Source organism: Bos taurus, chromosome 1 (genome assembly GCF_002263795.3).
Source record: "Bos taurus isolate L1 Dominette 01449 registration number 42190680 breed Hereford chromosome 1, ARS-UCD2.0, whole genome shotgun sequence".
NCBI lineage: Eukaryota > Metazoa > Chordata > Mammalia > Artiodactyla > Bovidae > Bos > Bos taurus.
In genome coordinates, this window is record NC_037328.1 from 69666749 (window position 1) to 69688195 (window position 21447).

The window sequence follows — 21447 nt, forward strand, 5'->3', positions numbered from 1 at the left end:
CAGCACATAATAAGTTGATAGTTATAATCATTTTCTTACCCTCGCAGCCTGGGGATGTGTGCCCCAACTTTACCACTGACCCTTCAAGACCTAATGCAAATAGCAGCTCCCCCTATCCTTAGCCAGGTGAGTTCAGTTAAGCAGAACCGGCACTGACTGAGCATCTTCCATACGCCGAGCACTAACGACAAGTACTGAGGACTCAAAAATGAATAAGACAATGCCCTGAACTTCAGGGATTCACAGTCTTAAGGAAGACAGGAGTGGCAACCCACTCCAGAATTCTTGCTTGGAGAATCCCGTGGACAGAGGAGCCTGGCAGGCTACAGTCTGTGGGGATCGCAAGAGTTGGACATGACTTCACAACTAAACCACCACCACCCAGGAAGACAGGAAAGAAACAGCTCACTTCAATACTGCAGAGCAAGTGCACTGACAGAGCATGCTACGGGAGGGAGCAGGGGAAGCCAGTCAGATCATGTGAGGGCGGGTGGGCAGGGGCTGTGGGGACCAAGGTAAGGAGTCTGAACTGAATTCTGAAGGCAGCGAGAAGCCATGGAAAGGCTTTAAGCAGAGGAGTCAAATGTACAGACTTGTGATTTAAAAAGGGATCGCTTTAGACGAGATGTGGAGAAAGAAGTTAGGAAGATATGAAATAATTCAATTAAAAAATGATACCTTGGACAAGACAGGGCAATGAAGACAAAGGGAGAGATTTCCAAGATGTCTAGATAATGAACACCAAAGGCCTTGACATTGAACACTGTCTAATCCCTGTATGTTCAGAGACTGAGGGAGATGGAGAGGAAGGTGATACATAGGCATTTACATTCATCATTTTAAAAATCAACACTCGAGACTTCCCTGGTGGTCCAGCAGTTAAGACTCTGTGCTTCCACTGCAGGGGGCACGGGTTCAATCCTTGGCCAGGGAACTAAGATCCCGCATGCCACGTAGTTGTGGCTTTAATTAATTACAAAAAATTTTAAAAATAAAATCAACTCTCTCTTAGGGAATTCATGGCAATTTAGCTTGCACTGTGGTCATCTGTTACTTGTTCATTTGGTTAGTCAATTAACATTTACTGCTACTTAAATGCCAAGCATAGCCTTAGATACTTGGAGAGTTCAGAGACAAATCAGCTGAGTGAGAAGTATTAGCAAAGACCAGCAAGGGGAAAGATACAAGTACAGGGCCTAGAGAATGGACCTTTGTCTGGAAGGTGGGGTACAGAGAGTAAGATGCAGGGGAGCAGGTTTGAAACTCAGACTGGGTCAGACTGTGCAGGACCTAGGCTAAGGAGTTTGAACTCTTGAGTGGTGGATAGGAGAGCCACTGAAGGTTTTAAACGAGAGAGAGGGTCACAGCTGAGCCTCAATGGATCCCTCTCACAGCAATGAACCAAATGCTCTCCTTTCAGAATCCCTGGAAATGAGGGCCTTATGTTTTCCATCTGGGTACATTTTTCAAGCTTAACAGTACCCATTATTTAGGAAGTAGTCCATGAACATATATTAGGTGCATAAACACTCATGTACAGTCTTGCAAACACAAATAAAATGCATGGCAAGTATGACGAGAAACTGGTCGAGCTAAACACATTCTTAAAGTTAAATAAAATAAGTAAGACAAGGTTTCTATAAGGGTACTCAACCACATTAAAAATATGGTACTGGCTCGTTCACCTAGGAGCAAAGACCTCTGGGCAAGAGTTCTGAAATCTCTCTGAGGAGCTATTCTGGGTCTCCAGTCACTCATTTTTTCTAAACACCTTGAATATTTAGGGGGCTGGGTGTAAGGAGCTCAGTAGAGAATGCAGGATACAGTACTGGGCCCGCCAGGGGGAAGGGGAGCAGTACCTTTTGCTGAGCACTCGCCAGCTGCCAGCCACCACGATGCATTTTTCATATGTACCCATGCACATGAAGAGGGGTAACTAGCCAGCTTGGATTTCCCCACCAATCCTGAATCCCATCTGCCTCTCCAGCCTCTGCCCTTTGGCTCAGGGCTCCCCGGCTTTGGACCCCATTCTCTTGTTACTGTGTGAGGCCGTGAGTTGATTCTCTCTCCTTTTGGGGGGCTCATTCTCCCTGTTATAATGCCAGAAAACCCCTCTAACCCTCTCTATAAAGACGAGAGATATCCAAGAGACTGAAAACTTCACAGTTGAGTGATCATCATACAGCAAAGACCCTGGTGCAAGTTGCTCCTTGATAAATGCCTAAGCACAGTTGGTTTTTTAGGGGAGAGTCATTTAATTCCATACCTACACTGAATACTTACTGTAATGATCAACAGATAAAGAAAGAAAAAGAAAAACCTGCAGATACCAGGGAATCCAGAAATCTATTTGACTTCAGTATATACAGTATGACTTTGTCAGAAATAAATTTACCTTCTTACATTGGTTTGATACAGTATTAAAAGGAGTTTGTATTATCTCAGTCCTCACTCTGTTCATGGAAAACCTCCATGGGTGGGGCAGGGTAGGAGGAGGAGTGTCCAGGATTCGGAATCTGCTAGATACCAAAGAATATTTTTTGCACACAGATGGCTAGGAGTTGGCTGTAACATTTTCTCGATTAAGCTGGAATACCAAAATAAATGTCTGAGATCATTACTTTTAAAATAGTCCACCGTAAGATTTCCATTCAGCATCTTGCCTGGTGACCTTTTCTCACAGACCCCCACACCACCCAGGCCTACCTGCTGGGCTGCCTCGTGGAAGAGTTCCTGCACTTGAGATATCTGGGCCATTCTTCTGGAAATGGGGGTCCTGGTGGTCTGGGTGGGGAGACCCCTCTGGAAAGTAAACAGTGTTCCCGATCAGTCTGGCTCCTCTTTCCCTGGATCCTTATTGCCCATCCTTCCTATACCAGGCCCTGTCTGAGGAAGGAACTTTGTCTTGCCTCATCTGGAAACATCTCCTTCCCTCTTTGGTACCCAAATATTTGATCCCACTCATCCTTCACAGACTCCCTCTGCTCAAATGTTGTTGTTCTTTTAAACACAGCTGCCCCCAGCTCTTTTTTGCCCTGAGCTCCTTCAACACAAGGGTCGGAGCTGACTGCCTAGCTGCCCAGCGCCTGAGGACACAGTTTTACACTCCTCTCCTTCCTTGTGAACCCCTCTGTCCAGGGCCAGGACACCATCGATCCACTAGAACTGGCTGCAGGTGGTCAAAGGACCGGAGACTTACCGAGACCAGCTCCGGAGACAGAGCACAGACCCCTAGGGTTTCGGTCAACGCTGAACTCGCGTGCCTCCAGCAACCCCACTTACGCGAACCCCTACAGCGCAGCGTACACCCACTCTCCAGCGTCCGCCCTTCTCGAACCAAGTTCTCAGGAAGCCCTGGGCCCGGCGGGAGGCTCGGGTCCCAGTTGCCGTGTGCAGACAGGAATGGGGTCTACCTGAGCAGAGGGCAAAAGTGACCCAAGCCGGGCACCGGCTTACAGAGTTCCCGGCAAAGAGGAGCCGCCCAAGACCACCGTGCGGTTTCCCCACCCACCAGCCGCTCGGCGTCCGCCCTCACCTGTTCTCGGGACGCCGGCTTCTAGAGCTGGGCCCGCCCCGCCCAGGCCCCGCCCCGCCGCCACGTGGCTGACCAGGTGCGCGCGGCACGGGTCCCAGCTGTCCCGCTGACGAGGCGTCCGGCCCGAGCTCGGGCACCGCGGCCACGACTCTCGGATCCAGGTTGAGAGAGTCGGGCCGCGGGCACTTCCCCTCCCCAAGGGTGGTGCCCGCGCACCGTCGGCCGCCCGGGAGAGCTCCCGGGAGAAAGGAACAGCAATCTTAACAGGGGTGGGAAGGGACTGCGCGGGGGTGCAGGAGTGGACAAGGGAAGAGTCCGCAAACTCTCAGACTTGACCAGCTACCGCTCTGGATAGCTCGTTCACCGCACCCCGCCGAGGTGCACGACCCTCGGATTAGGGTGACAGGACGCGAGCCTACTCATTGCACCTGCTCTCTCTGACACTACTGAACGCAGGAATGAGAGGCTGGGGAGCAGAAGCACTGGCGCAAGAGACTAAGTCTGCGCTCCAGGGACCCCAGTGTGCCTCGGCCACGCGACCTAGGTGACCCTCAGCCTTGCCGGAAGTGGAATTCTTTCGCCAAGAAAGTGCCCTCGGGCATGCTGAGGTGTGGGAAGTAATTACCTTCGCCACCTTCAGCGATTCCCAGAATCGGCTTGAAGGGATTAGGGATGAGGTAAGGTTTCCAGGACCCCACCTTGAAGGAAAAAAAAAAAAAAGTCATCATCATGCAGAGAGATTAAATTATCTCTATTTCCAATTCGGCATATTTCCTAAGCCTGAAATAACTTGCTAGGCCTCCTTGTGGGCTTCTGAGAAACCGGAGGGCAGCTGGGAGTACTTCCCACGCCCACAGGAGCCTTTGTGTGAAAATCCCTAAAAATAGAGGTTGTTCTTTTAAAAACAAAAGGGAAGGCAAAGTCATGGGAACACTGACAGAGCCCCAACCTCCTCTGCTCCAGCAAAGGGTTTTTTGGGTTTTTGTGTGTGTGGATTTTGATGTGAAAATATATATATAATATAAAATGTACCATTTAAACGATTTTTAAGGGTATAGTTCAGTGGCATTAATAATATTTACCACGTGGTGCAGCTTGAACTATTTCCAAAACTTCATCACCCCCAAACTGAGACTTGGTACCCTTCAGCAGTAATTCCCCACAGCCCTCTTGTCCCAGCAAGTGGTAATCTCTATTTTCTGGCTCTATAAATTTGTTTCTCCAACCTTTCTCATATAAGTGAAATTAGATGACATTTGTCCTTTTTATGTCTGATTTTTCACTTAGCATCGTGTTCTCAAAGTTGTAGCATGTGTCAGAACTTCTTTCCCAGTAAAGAAGTTTGTACCAATGCACTCTGTAAGAGGAAAGAACCCCAGGATGAATTACAGATTAGCCACCTGTGAGCAATGGATGGCTGGGTGGGCGTATTTTTGGAATTTCATGTTTGTACAGACATCTGTACAGAGAGTAGTGCCATCTTTATTATTTATTTTGGGGTCACGTGTGTGGTTTCTGTAGTGTAGTGGTTATCATGTTTGCCTAACATGCGAAAGGTCCCCGGTTGAAACCGCATGGAAACAGCTTCACAGGGGCTTCCCTGGGGGCTAAGATGTTAAAGTGTCTGCGCAATGAGAGAGACCTGGGTTCGATCCCTGGGTCGGGAAGATCCCCTGGAGAAGGCAATGGCAACCCACTCCAGTATTCTTGCCTGGAAAATCCCATGGATGGAGGAGCCTGGTAGGCTACAGTCCATGGGGTCGCAAAGAGTCAGACATGACTGAGCAACTTCACTTTTTTGGGGGGTCACACCTGACACTTCGTTTTTTTGCCTCAAGCTGATTTCCTGTTTGCTGTCACCTTCTGATGAGCCTCTCTCAAAGTGTCATGTGAACTTTGAAGAATCTACATTCAATTCCATATCAGCCTGAGTTAAAAACATTAAAAAAGGAAATCCACCCCTCTGTTCAAAACCACCTACTTCTTGTCACTCATCATTTTCTAAACAAATGAAAAGTTTCCTTTAAAACTTATGAGCATCTTCTATACCTAAGAACAAATGTTTGTCCTTTTTCTTCATGTTAAGGCTAGAGAAACCTGTCCATTTGCAAATAAAAAAAGTGTATCCTGCTTAATGTAGATTTATAACAATGATATAACTGTAAAAAAATAGTAATACTCTTACTGTATTGAAAAATAGAATCCTGCATAACCTCTGAACAGAACAATTCCATTTTTAATATACTACCCTATATGACCTAGTACAAAGATGTTCACTGCATCATTACTTTGTAATAGTTTTTGAAATTTAACATCCTAACTGACCACTAATAGAAGACTGATTAAATAAGTTATGGTACAGCCATACTATGATAGCCAGCATTAGAAAGAACTAGGTATTTTTATATGTACTAATATAGAACTTTGATCATCACATAACAACAAGTAAAAACAGCAAATTGTAGAATAACATATACAGTTTTTTTTAAGCAGTGCATATATGTGTATAGTTTGTATGGAAAATACACATCCATTTGTTAACAGTGGTTATCTGTAGAGAGGGGGGTTGAGATAGTAAAATGGGAGAGGAAATCTAAGTTTGGTGCACAAATTTTGGATTTTTATTGAATTTTTTTCTTACAATGAGCACGTTATTTTTGGGATCTGAAAAAATGAGTAAGAAAATTAAAAGACAATGTGGGGTAGATTGCATTTTCCAAAGATAACTGCATTAACATATTCCATCCCATATGCTCTTTTGAAATATGACATTGACATTCCTTCAAAAAGAGATGGGAATCTATGTCCTCTCCCCTTGAGCCAAATGGACCTTTGTAAGTGCCTCAACCAATAGAAGTGAAAGAAATGACACTGCTTGACTTCCTAGGTTAGGTCATAAAGGCAGTAGGGAGTCCATCTGGCTTCCTTGCTCTCAGAGCACTTACCCTTGGAACTCAGCCACCATGTTGTGAGGAAGCCCAGGCCACACGGGGAGACCACACGTTCCTACCAATAGCCAGCATCAATTGCCAGACGTAAGTGAAACAAGCCTTCAGATGATGATTCAAGTTCCCTGCCTTAGATTCTTCCAGCTGAGGTCCCAGATGCTGCAGAGCAAAGACAAGCTGCCCTTGCTGGACTCTGTCTGAATTCCTGACCACAGAAACCATGATAGATAGTGAATTATTATTGTTTTAAGCCACTAAATTTTGGGGTAATTTGTTATTCAGCAACAGATAGCAAATACATAATGCATCTAACCAAGATAAAAAATATTTCATTTCCTTTCACAGTATTTTTATTCATCTCAAATTGTTTGACTTTACCCTTGTTGCAGTAGTTATATTTAAAAATAATATTATTCTTAAATTTTCTTAAACTCACCTTTTAAACTCACCTCTTAAACTCACATTTAAGAAATATTCTTAAACTCACCTTTTTTTTCTATTTGGGAACCACTCCAGCTAGAGTTGAAGCCCACAGTAGTGAGGCTGTTGCTCTATGGGTCCTACCTTGTCAGCTGCAGACAGAAGATCCTTCATCTCGTTCCTTTCCAGTGGTCAGTGCTGGGAATTGCCTTCTGTGTAAAAGCTGGAGAAGAGACCATGTCTTGAAAAATGATCTCATTTATCAGAAAGTCTGAACCCTGGGGAGGGATCAGAACTTGGACAAATTCAACCAAAACAGAAATGTGCAAACAGGTTGAAAACATTAAATCAAAATGTAAATATGTATAATAATTAGAAAACCATATCTCACAGCCTGTGCCCTAGAACCAGCATCAGAAGGGCTGCAAATAATGGATCTGCTAGTCTGGTGGTACTCTCTCCCCCAGGTCTGCATTTTGTAATCACCTGGGTATGGGGTGGGGCCTTGGCACCAGCATTTTCTTTAAACTTCTCAGGTGATTCAAAGTGACAGCCAAGTTGTAAACTATGGAATTTCTAGCTCAGTCATTTTAGGGTTTTTGTTTTTACCTTCTCTAAAATATCAGAGGGAGCATACATCCTGTCCACAATAGTGTGTTACTCCAATTATAATCTTCAAGGACAAGGGGAAAGTGTGAAATATAGCTGAGTGCAGAGAACACAAGCAAAACAAATATATTTGTAAATATACAAATATAAAATATGTATACTTTTTCTTTTTAGTTGGACATGATGCACCTCCTGCAACATCACACCTGTCTTAAAAAGTCATAGATATTCTGCACACACTCAGCAAACTTTTGTTTGCTGGCTCTGAGGGGAGAGTCAGAATTTGAACCTAAACTTGGTTTGGTTTCAATACCAGACCCTCTCCTATACCAGCTTCTCTAATCCAGGTGAAGAGATGAGGCAGAAAAAGAGTTTTCCTTCTTCCTGGATTTTGAAATGCTTTCCCAAGAGCCCCAGATACAAAAAAAGTCTGTCAGAAGGGCTATCATATGCTACTAGGAGTTGGAAGGGGGTGAATCAAGAGCTGCAAGCCTGACGGCAGTGCCAGCACTCCACACTGCAGGCCCAGAGGAGGGGACGGGGCTCCAGGAGACTCACCCCGCTCTGACTTCCCGGGCTGGGCTGAGTGGAGAGGGAGGGGCCGCCACTGTCCTGCCATCAGGTGTCCCCAGCTCCTGCTGAGCAGGTTTCTCCTCCAGGATCTAAGCTATTTGTTGACTCTGGGGGTTTGCCCTCAGTCAAGAGAAAGGCATTCTCCCTCAGCCATCTGGCATCTGCCATGAGCCAGGACCTGCTGGGGCTGTGAGAAAACATGGTATGCACACAGAAGCCTAATGAACAGGGTCCAGTATTTCATGGATGATTGTGGCAGTCTTACTGAAATGTGACAACAATGCAATTAGCACTCAGCCTTTGTTCAAATATCATGTAAGACCCATCACAGACCTTCAACAGTCTAGATGACAAAAATTAGGTCAGAGTGTGAGTCCCAGATCTTCCTTTCCGCTGTGTAACTTTGTCCAAAGTCTTTAATGTGTCTGAGCCTCAGTGTCCTCATTTTTAACAGTTAATGATAAGACCTGTAAAAACTATCTGACGGAGTTTTTACGAACATTCTAGAAGTTGCTGGAGATTGAAATCCAATTCAGCTATCTGTTGTTTTCAAAATCCCCCCTTTCCTCCCATTTTGAAATTCACATGACCCGTTTTCTGGTCCCACAGCTGCTATCCAGAGCCTCAAACTCTCTGGCAGTGCTTCTACACCACCTGCAAGCTCTCTTTGCATCCTCAGGTGTAACTCATAGTTCCTGAGTGCCCTCTTTCAACCACATTCTCTAGACATCTGTTGATCACCACTGTGCCCAATGCAGATACACAATGGGGAGCAAGATGGCTCGCGACAGGCAGAAAATCAAATTCCCACACTAATAAGTAAATCATTACAAACAGCCAATGCCAGTTCTTTCCTATGCTAGAAAAGAACAGTACAGGGTGGTCCAAGACTGGGGGTGACTCAGAGGAGAGGGTGGGTGTGACATGATCAGGGAGATCAGGATAAGCTTTTCCGAACAAGTGATGCTGTAGTTGAAATTGGGGAGGGGAGATTAATAGAGAAAACCGTGCCAGTGGTAGAAAGGGGTCATAACCAAGTGTAAGAGACTGGAAGCAGCTCAGTAGTGAAAAAGCAGAGGATGAGAGGCTCACGGGTGGGGGAGGTGGGGACTACCAGCTGCAGAGAACACAAGTGAACATAAGGTCACTGCAGAGAACATAAGGGTCAAGGTAAGAGCTTAGTGTTTATTCAAGTAGCAACTGAGACACTTCTGAAGGTCTTGTCCATGATTCTCATCTGGCGAAAATACTGGAGGTTATCAAGACTCCTTGTGCAGAAACTTGCAGCCTGGGCAAGAATTGAGGTTAGCTTGGGCTGTGGCAATGAGAGAGGTGGGGTTCAAAAGGATTTGAGAAATATTCACAAGCCCTGACTCCATGAGTTGTCAATCTGACTGAACAGATCATAGAACATTTACTGGGCCACACCCAGCAGTGAGTAAGGTCATTTTCCATTAACTGGCCACACATGTAGACATGGTTCTTTGTTCCTATACAACTGGGTTAAGGAAAGGGCTGGGACCTACTTGTTCACTGATCAAGCCCCGGCTATACTGTTCCTTACTCTTCTCACATATTGAGATGCGCCAAGGGGAAGGAAACGCTCTAGGGGCCTGTGGTCCTGGTGACACTGTCTGGCCCATTTCTACATGAGGGTATGGGAAACAGGTCCAGCACTTAAGATAGCTTATATCTTACTAGCCATTGGTCCTTGTGTGGATTTCTTTTGGGGATCTTGTTGTTAAGTTTGTGGTTGAATGCAGAATCCGGCATTTCCAGGCTCCCTGATCATAGCATCATCTTAATGCCATCAAATGTCCACCACTTCTAGTACCTTCACTGCTAATGCCTCTTTTATCCCATAACATTGTTCATTCACTCACTGGTATCTGCTTGTGTGAGGCATGGATCTATAGTCTGTGAACAAAATGCCTTCAAACAGCCCACAAACCAACCTAGGCATCCAGAGTCTTTTCCTGATGAACAATTAGTTTTGAATTCTCTGGAAATAGTAATACTAAAAAACATGTATGATAAATAGACCTAACTTGTATGAAAAGCCAGGCATTGCACACTGTCTAGCTGTTTCTGATTGATGTATACCTGTTATGGCCCATATATACAGCCATTTAGGAGGAAGAAAATAAAGGAGATAAACAGAAATGGTCAAAGAAAAATAAAAAGGTGGCTGGGCAGGCCTCCCGCATCCACACATCACTCCCTCCCAACTGGTGAGGCTGACTGTGCTCCTCCAATCTTCTTGTCCATGACTCTGATTTGGCCTCAGGGGCAGCCAGGTCCCTGCTCATGATTAACCAGTAGCTTAGGATTCAAAAGTTCAATATATTCTTGCTTTTGAAGGATGATTTCTTTTCCCTGAAAGTCTACTGATTTCGTTTTCACTCAGAGCAACACAAATGTTCCATCCTTTCCAGGGTCTCAGACAATGAAATCATAACTTCACAAAATTTCTGTCACTTTCACCTTGCTAAGTAGTTATTCTTTGTTGATCAATTAAATCCAGGCAGGTAGATCCTCTCGTAACTACTTTAATCTTTTGAAAGGTATAGTCAGCAAGTCAGGAATTTATTCCATGTGCTGCTTTACACAAAATTAAGCTTGCAACATCTGTCCAACTCTGCTCCATCTTGCCTTTGTGTTCTAAAATCTAAACTAGGGAGTATCTGTTTGTGCTTTTATAGTTTACAAATTACCTCAAATGACTTGTCACTGCAACTCTCATGGGGATTATTATGCCCATCTTACAGATGAAGAAAACAGACTCAGGAAAAGTAAGCAACTTGGACGATGTTAGAGAGAGAGATCCAGATGGAGCCAGAATTTGGAAGGTCTAAATTCCTTATTTCACTGCTCTTTATCTGAAGAGTATCAAACTGTACTCCTACTGTCTCACAATTATAATCAGCAAAGTCCCACACAGCTTACTTAGAGCTGTCCCATGCAGCACCGGTTATGCTGTCCTGGCGTGCCATCACCTGCCCCCAGATCCTGAGGGCCAGCTCCACAAGCTGCTCGGACAACTCTCAGCCAAAGTCTCCTGTGGAGTCCTGAGGTGTTCTGAACACATTTACTCAGTTGTGTCCTCTTCCTAACATTTACTTTTGTGCTCCAGCAATCACTCGACTTTCATTATTGCCATGGAAAAAAGTTACATGATAGTGCTGCAGTCCCCACAAAGAAAACAGGAAAACTACCATATTGGAGGTTTAAACATAAATTTTACAGTGACCCAAACACATTGAAGGAAGCGGCTAAGGAAAAGAAGATAGCAAATGATCAGGGGCTGGTGGAAGTTATCTGACATGAAGAGTATCATAATAATAGTCTGGGAGTAATGGCCAGTTGGGGGTTATTTCTGAGTACTTAAGAAATATTAGTACCATTCTCTAAAGACTGATACTGATAGAATGACTAAAAGCACTGGCCTGCCTACTGCCAGGAAAGCATCCTCCAACATCCATTTCCAAACCCCCAATAAGAGAGAGGTGATTCTCTCCTCCGTTTTCATCCTCAGGTTGGTGAATCCCTACAGAGTATTCATCTTCCTTTTTAGAAATAGGTCAGTTCCTTCTGAATAAAGCCTACTGTCTCATTTCCACAGGCCAGGTTTGAATCCTATCCATAATCCTATTCAACCCTACTTGATATTTTAATTAGGGGAGGATTTTAAACAATGGTTTCTTATTTCCACTGTATTTATCTGTATATTTCTATCTTCTGGAACCAACTTACTAAAACTCTCTAGAAAACTATCCTAAAATAAGACTACTACGTACTCATTCATTGAGAAATGACATATAAATTACCCAACACATCCTAACACTGAATATTTGCTTTAATAATCTAAAGTACAACCCTGCATCCTGAAATTGATACCATCCTGCAGTTGACACCTTTCAGATGTTCATATAAAGATACTAGTAGCTTCAACCACCTACTTCTATCTAGCACAATGCCTGTTACTAACTAGGTGATCAATGCTGAATACTATACCCTCACAAGAATTCAAATCAACAAAATATAGTTACTATCACAGATAATATACATTGTTTGGCCCCTTTCATCACCTTGACACAAGCATCATGGCTTCAGAATCTTATTAAGAATGGTATAAGCTAGAAAAAATTAAGAAAGCAACAACTTTAAAAGTTCATATGGATAAATATGCAAAGCCTCAAATGTTCTCTATTTCACAATTCAAGTCCATTTCTAAACTTGAATTTTCCCGGTAGTTTGGAAAAACCCCTTTGAAAATGTCACTCATTTACAGTATCACATTTCACATTCCAGCTCTTATTCACATGGCTATACAGCTGCATAAGTGTGTCTGTAAAATGTTTTTACTAGAAATGTCCTTTTAAGGACATTTTAAAATGACAAAAAGAACTAAAATAACGAGACTCTAAATTTACCTTTAGTTCACTTAAAACTTCTGCTCCATTGATTCTTTATCCATAAAATGAAAATAATTTATTCCAATACCATACCAGTTTCATCAAAGTGGGGGAAAAATTGCCAGCACTCTGAAAAGAATTTTTAACTTCTATCCAAACACGCGATCATCAACATCTTCATATTCCTTTGTGCCTGATAAATTTTCAAGGATTCAATAACAAACATTAAGTCAAATGACTTCAATTTTTCCTGCAATCTTCAGAAGGTGGGAGAACTATCATGTATATCTGATATGTATCTCACTGGCCCTCTCCCTACCATAGCTCATCATCCAAGAAAAAGTGTGATCTAAACAAGGTTTAGTAGATTATCGGTGGTATTATGTACTGGTTAAAGCACCATGCTAATAAACTCATCACGGTCTTAGGATTAATCTTTGCAAAAGCCAGTTAGTTTCTATTCCTCCCAAGGACCCAGGCTGCACTCCAAGCTTCAGACAGCTTTCTTACAATGTGTCCCACTGGTCACAAAACAGGGAGGGAGTACTGGCAAGGAGATAAATGGATGAAAACAAATTTCCACAAACAGGGGGGGGAAAAAAAGCCATGTATGATAATTGAATCTTATCTATAAAGAAAAAACATACATTCTTACACTCTTTTTCTTAACTCTATGTTAAACTTATTTCGTCTAAAATACTGGTGACTAACATTAACACCAGACTCCTGCATTTTAGAACTGCCTGATAATGTTCTACACAAAGCTACCGTAAAGGCCCTCTTACTTGTTACCCAATTTGTGTACCAAACTGTTCGCTCTATACAGACATTCTTTTCCTCTTTTTAATATTAACCTTACCAATTTAAAAATATTTATCACTAAGTTACTTGAATCAGAATATCGTGAAAAATTCAGCTAAGAAATTATTCATAAAACTGTATTCTGTATTTTATTTTTCAAACAGCCAGTGTCCACATTTTAAATGCAGAATTTGCAAATATAAATTAGTCTAATAATTCAATTAAAAATAAAACAAAAACAATTTCCTTTAGTATCACAATACATAAAATGGTATTATAAACTCCAAATGGCAAGGTTTACTACATGACAATAATGTCAAGAAGCTCTGAAACTCATTAAACCTCTTAATGAATAGGTCAGTTTAAAGAACATTTCTCTGTTCCATGATTATGCATGAAACAAGCTTTCACTATATTATGAAGGCTCAGCAATTTATTCATGGCATAATATGGGGTCAAGCAAAATTTTATTTTTACAATGACAATAAAAAACACATTTAAACAACAACAAAAATCCTCCCAATTGTTTAAAAACAATTTTTGGAGGGTAAAATGTATTTTAAAATATATTGACTTACCAAATTTCAGTTGCCAAGCTGCTGACCACTGATGTAAAAGTCTGTATTTAAAAATATCACAGACATCTTTTAACAGTGAAAATTTCAATGTGATAAGTTTCATTGCAAAGCAATTTTCACCTGAGTAGAGTTTGAAATTTAGTGCTCATTATGTTTGGAGGAGAAGTGGGGAAAGAAAGACCCACTGGTGTCAGATACTGAGTTTGTAGTTCTTTCACAATGATTTCCCAGAGGGCTGAAGAAACATCAACTATTTTACCTTCCAGGACATATATGATGCCCCCTTTTCTCCAATAAATTTGTTCTGGCATTTTATAAATTCTCAATATCCATATTCCTGTTTACCCATTTAAGCACAGCAACTCAAAATTCATTCAGTTCTATACAACAGTGTCTATATTATGTACATGTTTAATTATCAAGAGAAAATAGAAAATAAAATTTACAGTGATTGAGAAAGGGTCAGAAAATGGGATAGGAAAAGTAATACTGTATAATCAGAATATCCTATTATCCTACCAGTTTCAGTGACAAGGTTTTTTCCTTTATTAGTTGAAATACAAAGGCGGCATAGGGGATCCCAGGAAAATAACACTATATATCAGAAAATTCAACGTGCTCCACCATCAGGATTTCCATTACACATTTAATTTCTTCTGTACAATTTTTATAAACTTGTTTTTCTTTTCAAAGTCATCAGATTTCCAGATTAAATTCAGCACTACACAGTATGCCCTTGAAGTAAAATGAGGTTACCTGCTTTATTTGGATACCAAGTTCCCTTCCAGACAGCATTAAAATAAAGACAAGTAAGACTACACAGATAAAATCCAGTATAATTCAAATCCAACAATGAAAAATTTCCCCCATTTTGTTGCAAAATTCTTTCTACTGAAATGCTCTGCTACAATAATAAAAAGCATACATTACATATAAAAGATACCAGTGTACTAAAAAGTGACAGAAGTGGACTAGCAAATCCTTCAAAGCACATTATATAAATGACTAGCATTTAAAAACATTTTCCTATAAAATGTAGGTCATATACATTTATAAATTGGCGAGTTTATTTCTAAAGCAGTGATGTGTGTGTGTTCAAATAGTTAGCTGTTCTGTACAATATAATATCTACTCAATTCAAACTACAATAGGTTTGTCTTTCTTTGTATTGAAGTTGAACAAATTCATCTGATCAGCTGAGAAACCAAGGTTGAAAAATAAGTATCTAAAAATCAAAGTAGAAAGTTCAGCATTGTTGAAATGTAGCTATGAAATATGAAGAGAACTATTTCACAATGGAGCTGAAGTCACCTCAAAACTTATGGGCTTGAATCTAAAACAGAAACAAATATTAAAATCCAAAGCAAACCACAAAGTTAGGTAGCAGTACAGAAGCAGGAAAAAAACCACACCCCTTCCTTCAGTGTGATGGGCACTAAGTTTTGCAGTCTTCCTCCATCTTGCAGAAGAGTGGTAAGGCCATTCAATGCTTAGTGAAAGTGAGTACAGATGAAGTCAGATTTAGCCTGTCTCCCCTGCAACTTCAATTATGCTGTGTAAACAGTGTTACGTTCCAATAGGAGGAACAATGGAATTTGCTTATAAAAACTGATTAAAGATAATCATTATTACATGAAATAAAGATAATAACTCTGAAATGTTTTTAGAACTTTCCTGATGCTACTTGTAAAGTTAGCACTGCTATGTATTATTGCTTACATACAGTACAACATCATATGCCTTCTAACATAAAGCAGTACTGTGATTTGTTTGTACATATTTACAGATTCTTAAAAACAAGCTGTAAAAACATTACATACTTTCAGACAATACAAATTAGCACATTGGTACTCACTTCAAAACAAATGGAATGCATAACATTAATAAAACATCATAAAGGAAGACGCACATAAAAGTCCTTGATTGTCAAGACACGTTTATATATAAACTCTAACTGTGCAGAATTAAAGATTCAATCATAGGTACATCCTTATTTGATGAACCATATTTACAGCATGGTATTGCATAAAAAAATAAAATAATGTTTACAGGGTTTTACTTTTTTATCCATTGGATTAAAGAAAGCAACAAACACAACAAGAAATGTTTGTCTGCTGTAGTTTGTTTCCTACTAAAGTTTAAGTGAAAGAGGAAACATCCGTTTTTTATTTGCAGAATATAGCAAAAACAACTGGAAAATTATTTCCCTGAAATAAAGCAATTTGAAACGGAAAAAGTTTAAATTAAATTGCAGAGTCAAAAAGTTTCTCATCGATTATAATAGTGCTTCAAGTAAATATACTGTGGAAAAATGAGTCCTAGTTTAAAATGTTCTAAGTCTAAGAAATAGTTTTACAGTAATGCCTACTTTTAAGTTTCCCGGCTTTTTTTTTTAAACAGCCCTTTAAAAACCCAAATTAATAAAATGAAAGAAGTGGCAAAAGATCTAACCTAGCTGGCACTTTGCAAGCTTCTCTGGCCTGTGGAAATGAAAGCCTACCCTGAGCACAAGGCCTCTTTTGCCTCTCAGAACAAGAAAATTACCCGACCACTGGCAGTCCTCACTCAGCCAGAGCTAAGAGGATGGATTTCTGTGGTATCAACTAGAAAATCTGCAAGTAGATCCAAAAAATTTAAGAGCCACTTCAAATATTCTGAACTAAATGAAATATGTGTACAGTAAGTTAAAAAACAAACGCGCTTTTAGAAGATGTTCAAGAGATATTACTTCATCTAATGTCATCTGTTTCCAATCTTCAAATGTGAGAACAGGTTCTAAGAAAGCACACCTTGGCTCACATTTCACCAAGTTTAAGGATGTAAGAGTATGTTTTCATAGAACAATTTGCTCACCAAGAGAAATTAAAAAACAAAACAAAACCCAAATTGCAAAAGGATATCCTCAATATTCTGATTTAAAGCAGCACAAAAGGCTACTTGCTTTCTCTGTTAATGCCCAGATAGAAATTAAGTAACTTTCTGAAGCAAAATGGGGAAACCCAACTGTTGAGATGTTTATCATATGATGATAATATTAATACACGGTAACTCTGGTAGGCATGTAAAATTTCACAGTAAAGAGAGTAATGACTATACTTTAAGTGGTAAGTCAGTAAATTATGCCAAAGTATCATTTACCTCAAAATATGCTTCTAATGTGGTAGAAAAGTCTGCCATTATGTAGATGTACAGAAATAAGGCGAACACAGGAATGCAACGCCTGAACTTCTTTCTACTTGCATTGACTGCCACTTTCAAAGGCTTACTGCTCAGCAGTACAGCCACATTCTAGAAACTGTGCTGGTGATGTTAACACAAACCAAAAACCCCAGTTTATTCTGTACCAAGTTCTCAACAGAACAGAAATTCTGATCAGGCTCAAAACAAAAACAAACAACTCAGGACATCAATGCCTACTATCACCCAATAAACAGTATGAGAAAAACACAAATGCCTATTCCTACAGAGAGCACAGTTTCATTGTTAACATCTCGCCTGAATGATGACTTCTTGAGGTTGTGATGTGCAACGCAAGACACACCATACTTAAGAGTCAATAATGGCAAAACTTAAATATATACTTCAAAGAAGTCTAAAATTCTTGAAAAATTTGGCAGCAAAGAAAGCTGTCAAATGGGAAAGTTTCAAGCAAAGTTTAATAACCAAAGTATAGAGGAAACCACATTAAACATAATTTATATTTCTTATCATAAAACACCATATATTCAAAATAAATGTAAAAGATGTTAAGGTTAGATATTTCTTTGTTCCCTTTCTTTATGAGAACAGTCTTGGGATAACATTAAATAAAATAAAAAATAATTTAAAATGTAGAACATTCTATACTGAAACAAAGACTGAAGGTCTATAAGGCCAATATAAAAGCTAAAATGGAAATTAACAAGAAAGCTGCATCTTCAAGGGGTATTAATTTTAGATTACTGATGCTCTATCAGTATGTGTGCATTATGACAAAGATGGTGGAAATTTAAAATAAAAAACAAAAAAGTTGGAACAAATTAAAGAGGATAATAAAATCAATATAACTGTTATTTTCCAAAAATTAAAACTGTCCAATGTGTAACTCAAACCATCATTCTTTAGAAAAGTATATATATATATATATAATATGTATATATATAAAAGCATTATTTATTGTACCATGCTGTATTAAGACAAAATATTAAAAAAAACATTCGTGGTATAAGGATAAAGTCTGTAGTTTATTTAGATTTTGAAATGCAACAAAAGGTTTCCGATCACTCATCTAGCTGAAAAAGAAACTGTAGTTACTAGAATTAGTAAACACTTTTGGTTTGTAAAATTGTAATGAGCCGTGTTCATTAAAAAGTAACTCAAGATAAAATAAGCAATTAAAATGCCCATTTCTTTAGTTTCTCTGGATACTGTTTAATTATCCAATCTATCAAGATTCTAGAAAGAGAAGGATTAAACCAGATTTTACAGTTCCAAAGATACCCAATTTCCTTTTATTGTCAAAAATTAAAATTTTCAATTATGAGATGATTATGACACAACCATATCAAACCTAAAAATCTAAAATTTTTTTTACTTTGAGAAATCAAAAATACCAAATAGATTCTAAGTGCTCTATGTTAACTGAAGTGTATATGTAAAGTAAAATACAATTAAGCTTTAAAACGTGGAATATACATTTTGTATAAGCATTATGTTCTTGGGAATGTAATCTACAGAGTATCTTCTTACTAAAACTTCAAAACCTTGATACTTGCACATGAAAAAATCATAAAAAATATCTAAGTACAACTGTACAAAGAAACTGACACCAATATGCATACTTCCATATAGAAGTGAATGCTTCAACAGTTATGTATTTTGGTAAAAGTTTTGAAAGTATGCATATTTTTTAAAGTAATTAGGCTTTTAAATAGTGGAGTCTTAGACTATCAGATTTTTATTACTTTTCTCAAAAAGAAAAAGTCGATATAATGCAAAATGAAAATCAAGGGTATATGGCATATCATTCTTTAAAAGGTGGTTTCTTTTTTCCCCTCATAGGACACACTAATTTATTTAAGCCATAATCTCTTGACATTTAAACTTTTAAGTTCACTCTGTCTGTAAAGTATACTCAGATTCCCTGCTGAAGTGCCATGACTATGCTGAAAACTTAGAAACAGTATGAGTAAATTTCACACAATTACTAATCTCCTAAGAATGTACAATGATATCAGTTAGGAAACAATTGTGCGAAAGTCTCTTTTTTTTTTCCTTTTAAACTTGGTGTAGGTGGAATAGCAAGTTTCTAAAACAAGTAATGCATTGCTTCTGTAAAGGTGACAACATGTAAGGCAGTTCAAAGAATGCTGACTAACCAAACAAAAACACAGTTATTGGATTATCTTGCTATTCATATCAGCTTAACTTGTTTTAACGCATTGCTCTTAAATCTGTACAGCACTCCATTTTACACAGAGTAACCCCACTCTTGATTAATCTGTTCTAAAGTGCCAGTATTATTTACACATTTTTTTTTTTTTAGCCAAAAGTCTGGCCAGTTGTAGCATCAGGTGAGGATGTCATCCCAGCTCTATTATCATTTACATTCACCAAGGGAAATTCTGGAAACTCAGCACTTGTCCCTGGTCCCCGAAGGTTCACCTGTCCATTGGCAGTGCTAAACTGAGTAGCTATTCCAGCTCTGGATCCATGATATGGAGCACGGAAGGGTTGTTCAAAAGAGCTCATTTGGTAAGCTTGGTGGACAGGCTGAGCCTCAGCTTTCTTCTGAGAAGTCACTTGATCCAAAAAGTCCTGTGTTGATGTGGCAGAAGCATGGTTTGTCTCATCACCTGAAAAGGGAAATGAGTGCTGTGAATCACCAACTATGAGTCCAAAGTGGGATTTATCCGGAGTTGTTCTTAGTGGAGAATTCATTCCTGAACGAAAGCTATTGATGGGCATGGCTGCATAGACTTGCTTGTCTATGGAAGAGAATGCTGGCTGATTTGGAAGGGTCTGGTTATCAGTCACAAAGTTAAGGCTCGGGCTATTCAAATAGGCATCATTTTGGCTAGTTCTGTCCAAAGCCTGCTGCAGAAACTTTGAGTATTCCTGCAACATGTTGGCTTTATCTGATGAGGATGCTTGGGAGCTTGATCCAACATTCTCCGACTGGGTAACCTCAGGTACTTCTGAAGAATTTATTGATATGCTAGAAGTCACCTCAGTGTCCGCAACACTGAATGATATCTCATGCTGTCCATTAGCTTTATGGGAATAATGATCCAACAGAGTCTGTAGTACCTCATCTGGAATAACATTTTTGTCGTGATTACTCTTTATCTCCACATTCAGTGCCTGTGAATCTAATATGGATGCTGTGGTACTCTCATCAATGACACTTGCCACAGCTGCTTGTGTTACAGACGGCTGAGAAGCTATAGTGCCCACATTCAGCGCATACTCCCTACTATTGTTACTCGCTGCCTGAAGATACCGCTTCTTCTTCAAAAACTGCATGGCATCATCATAGTTAGTGCTACTGTGCACAGGTTTACTGGGCCCCTCTTGCAAATTGTCAACCTGGTCAATATCAGCATTGCCTTCTGAGTCCAGTAACGCTTGTTTGTCCACAAGTTCAAAAGCATATTTTGAAACTTTGCTCTCTTCATATGTGGATAAAGGTGAAATCGTTTGATTCTGCTCCAATGGCTGTTTCAGACTTCTCTTACTATTAATTTTCTTGAGGACCAACTTAGGTGGATGTATTTCTCCCGATGCATCTTCTAAATGCGATCCCCCAACTGAGGAATGGGGCATTTCCACAGCATACTCTGCCACCATATACTCATCTTTCACTTTCGTACTTGACGAGTAAAGAGGCAAGTAATCATTTTTGTCCTTCTTTAGGTCAGATTTGTCCAAAGAACTCTCTTTGTCCATCCCGGATGATTTTTTCTCAGTTTTCTGCCTTTTCTTTTTTGGCAGTGAGTTATCTTTTGGTGATGTAGAAAAGCCAGAATCTTCCTCAGATGTCAGAAGGCCACCTTTGATGGCACATCTGTTTAGTTTTTTATCATGATTTTCATGGCACATACGTTTATGTTTCAAAACACGATCTGTTCTGGAAAAATACTGTCGAATTCAAAGTTCGGAAGGGAGTTTTTTGTTTTAGTTTTGTGTTTTGGTCAACCAAGAAAAGAAAAGAAAAAAAGCAATTAATATAAAGATAGATATAAGTGTAATAATATGAGCAACTCCAAACTAATTTCCTGAGCCAACTGTCTATTATAAATTGAATCAACAACAGTTAGGAAATTCTTCAAATAGCTTTAGTAGTTACTAACATTTTCTAATTTAATTCATTAGAATTATTTTATCACTGAATTCCAGACAGAAGACTTTCAATGTCAGTCATGCCTCAATAAAGTAACTTTTTAAAAAATTCAAACCACATCTTACCTGTAAACAGTATTCACACTGGTAAGGTTTTTCTCCACTATGAGTTCTCTTATGCCTTTCCATATGGTATTTTTGAATGAATCTCATACCACATTCATCACAGCGAAATGGTTTTTCACCTA

The 21447-nt window shown here is 39.7% G+C and overlaps 2 protein-coding genes across 15 annotated transcripts in view; both read right to left on the reverse strand.

Annotated features, from left to right (window-relative positions):
- SLC12A8 (solute carrier family 12 member 8) overlaps positions 1-14156 on the reverse strand; it is a 159523-nt gene extending 145367 nt beyond the window's left edge. Inside the window, exons 1-3 of one of the 3 annotated variants that reach the window (XM_059887971.1) lie at positions 6481-14156; positions 4161-4233; positions 2707-2802 (exon numbers count right to left, since the gene is read on the reverse strand). In XM_059887971.1, coding sequence (XP_059743954.1) covers positions 2707-2802; positions 4161-4233; positions 6481-6500 — 189 coding nt within the window. In that variant the 5' untranslated portion in view covers positions 6501-14156. The other 2 variants (XM_015471682.2, XM_002684815.6) reach the window with 2 other exon arrangements.
- A 116-nt stretch (positions 14157-14272) lies between these two features.
- The window catches only part of ZNF148 (zinc finger protein 148), a 146598-nt gene continuing 139423 nt past the window's right edge, over positions 14273-21447 (reverse strand). For 11 of the 12 annotated variants that reach the window (XM_010801188.4, XM_005201416.5, XM_005201423.5 and 8 more), the window contains 2 exons: positions 21326-21444; positions 14506-20998 (listed from right to left, as the gene is read on the reverse strand). In XM_010801188.4, the coding sequence (XP_010799490.1) occupies positions 19400-20998; positions 21326-21444 (1718 nt within the window). In that variant the 3' untranslated portion in view covers positions 14506-19399. 12 annotated transcript variants of the gene reach the window in all.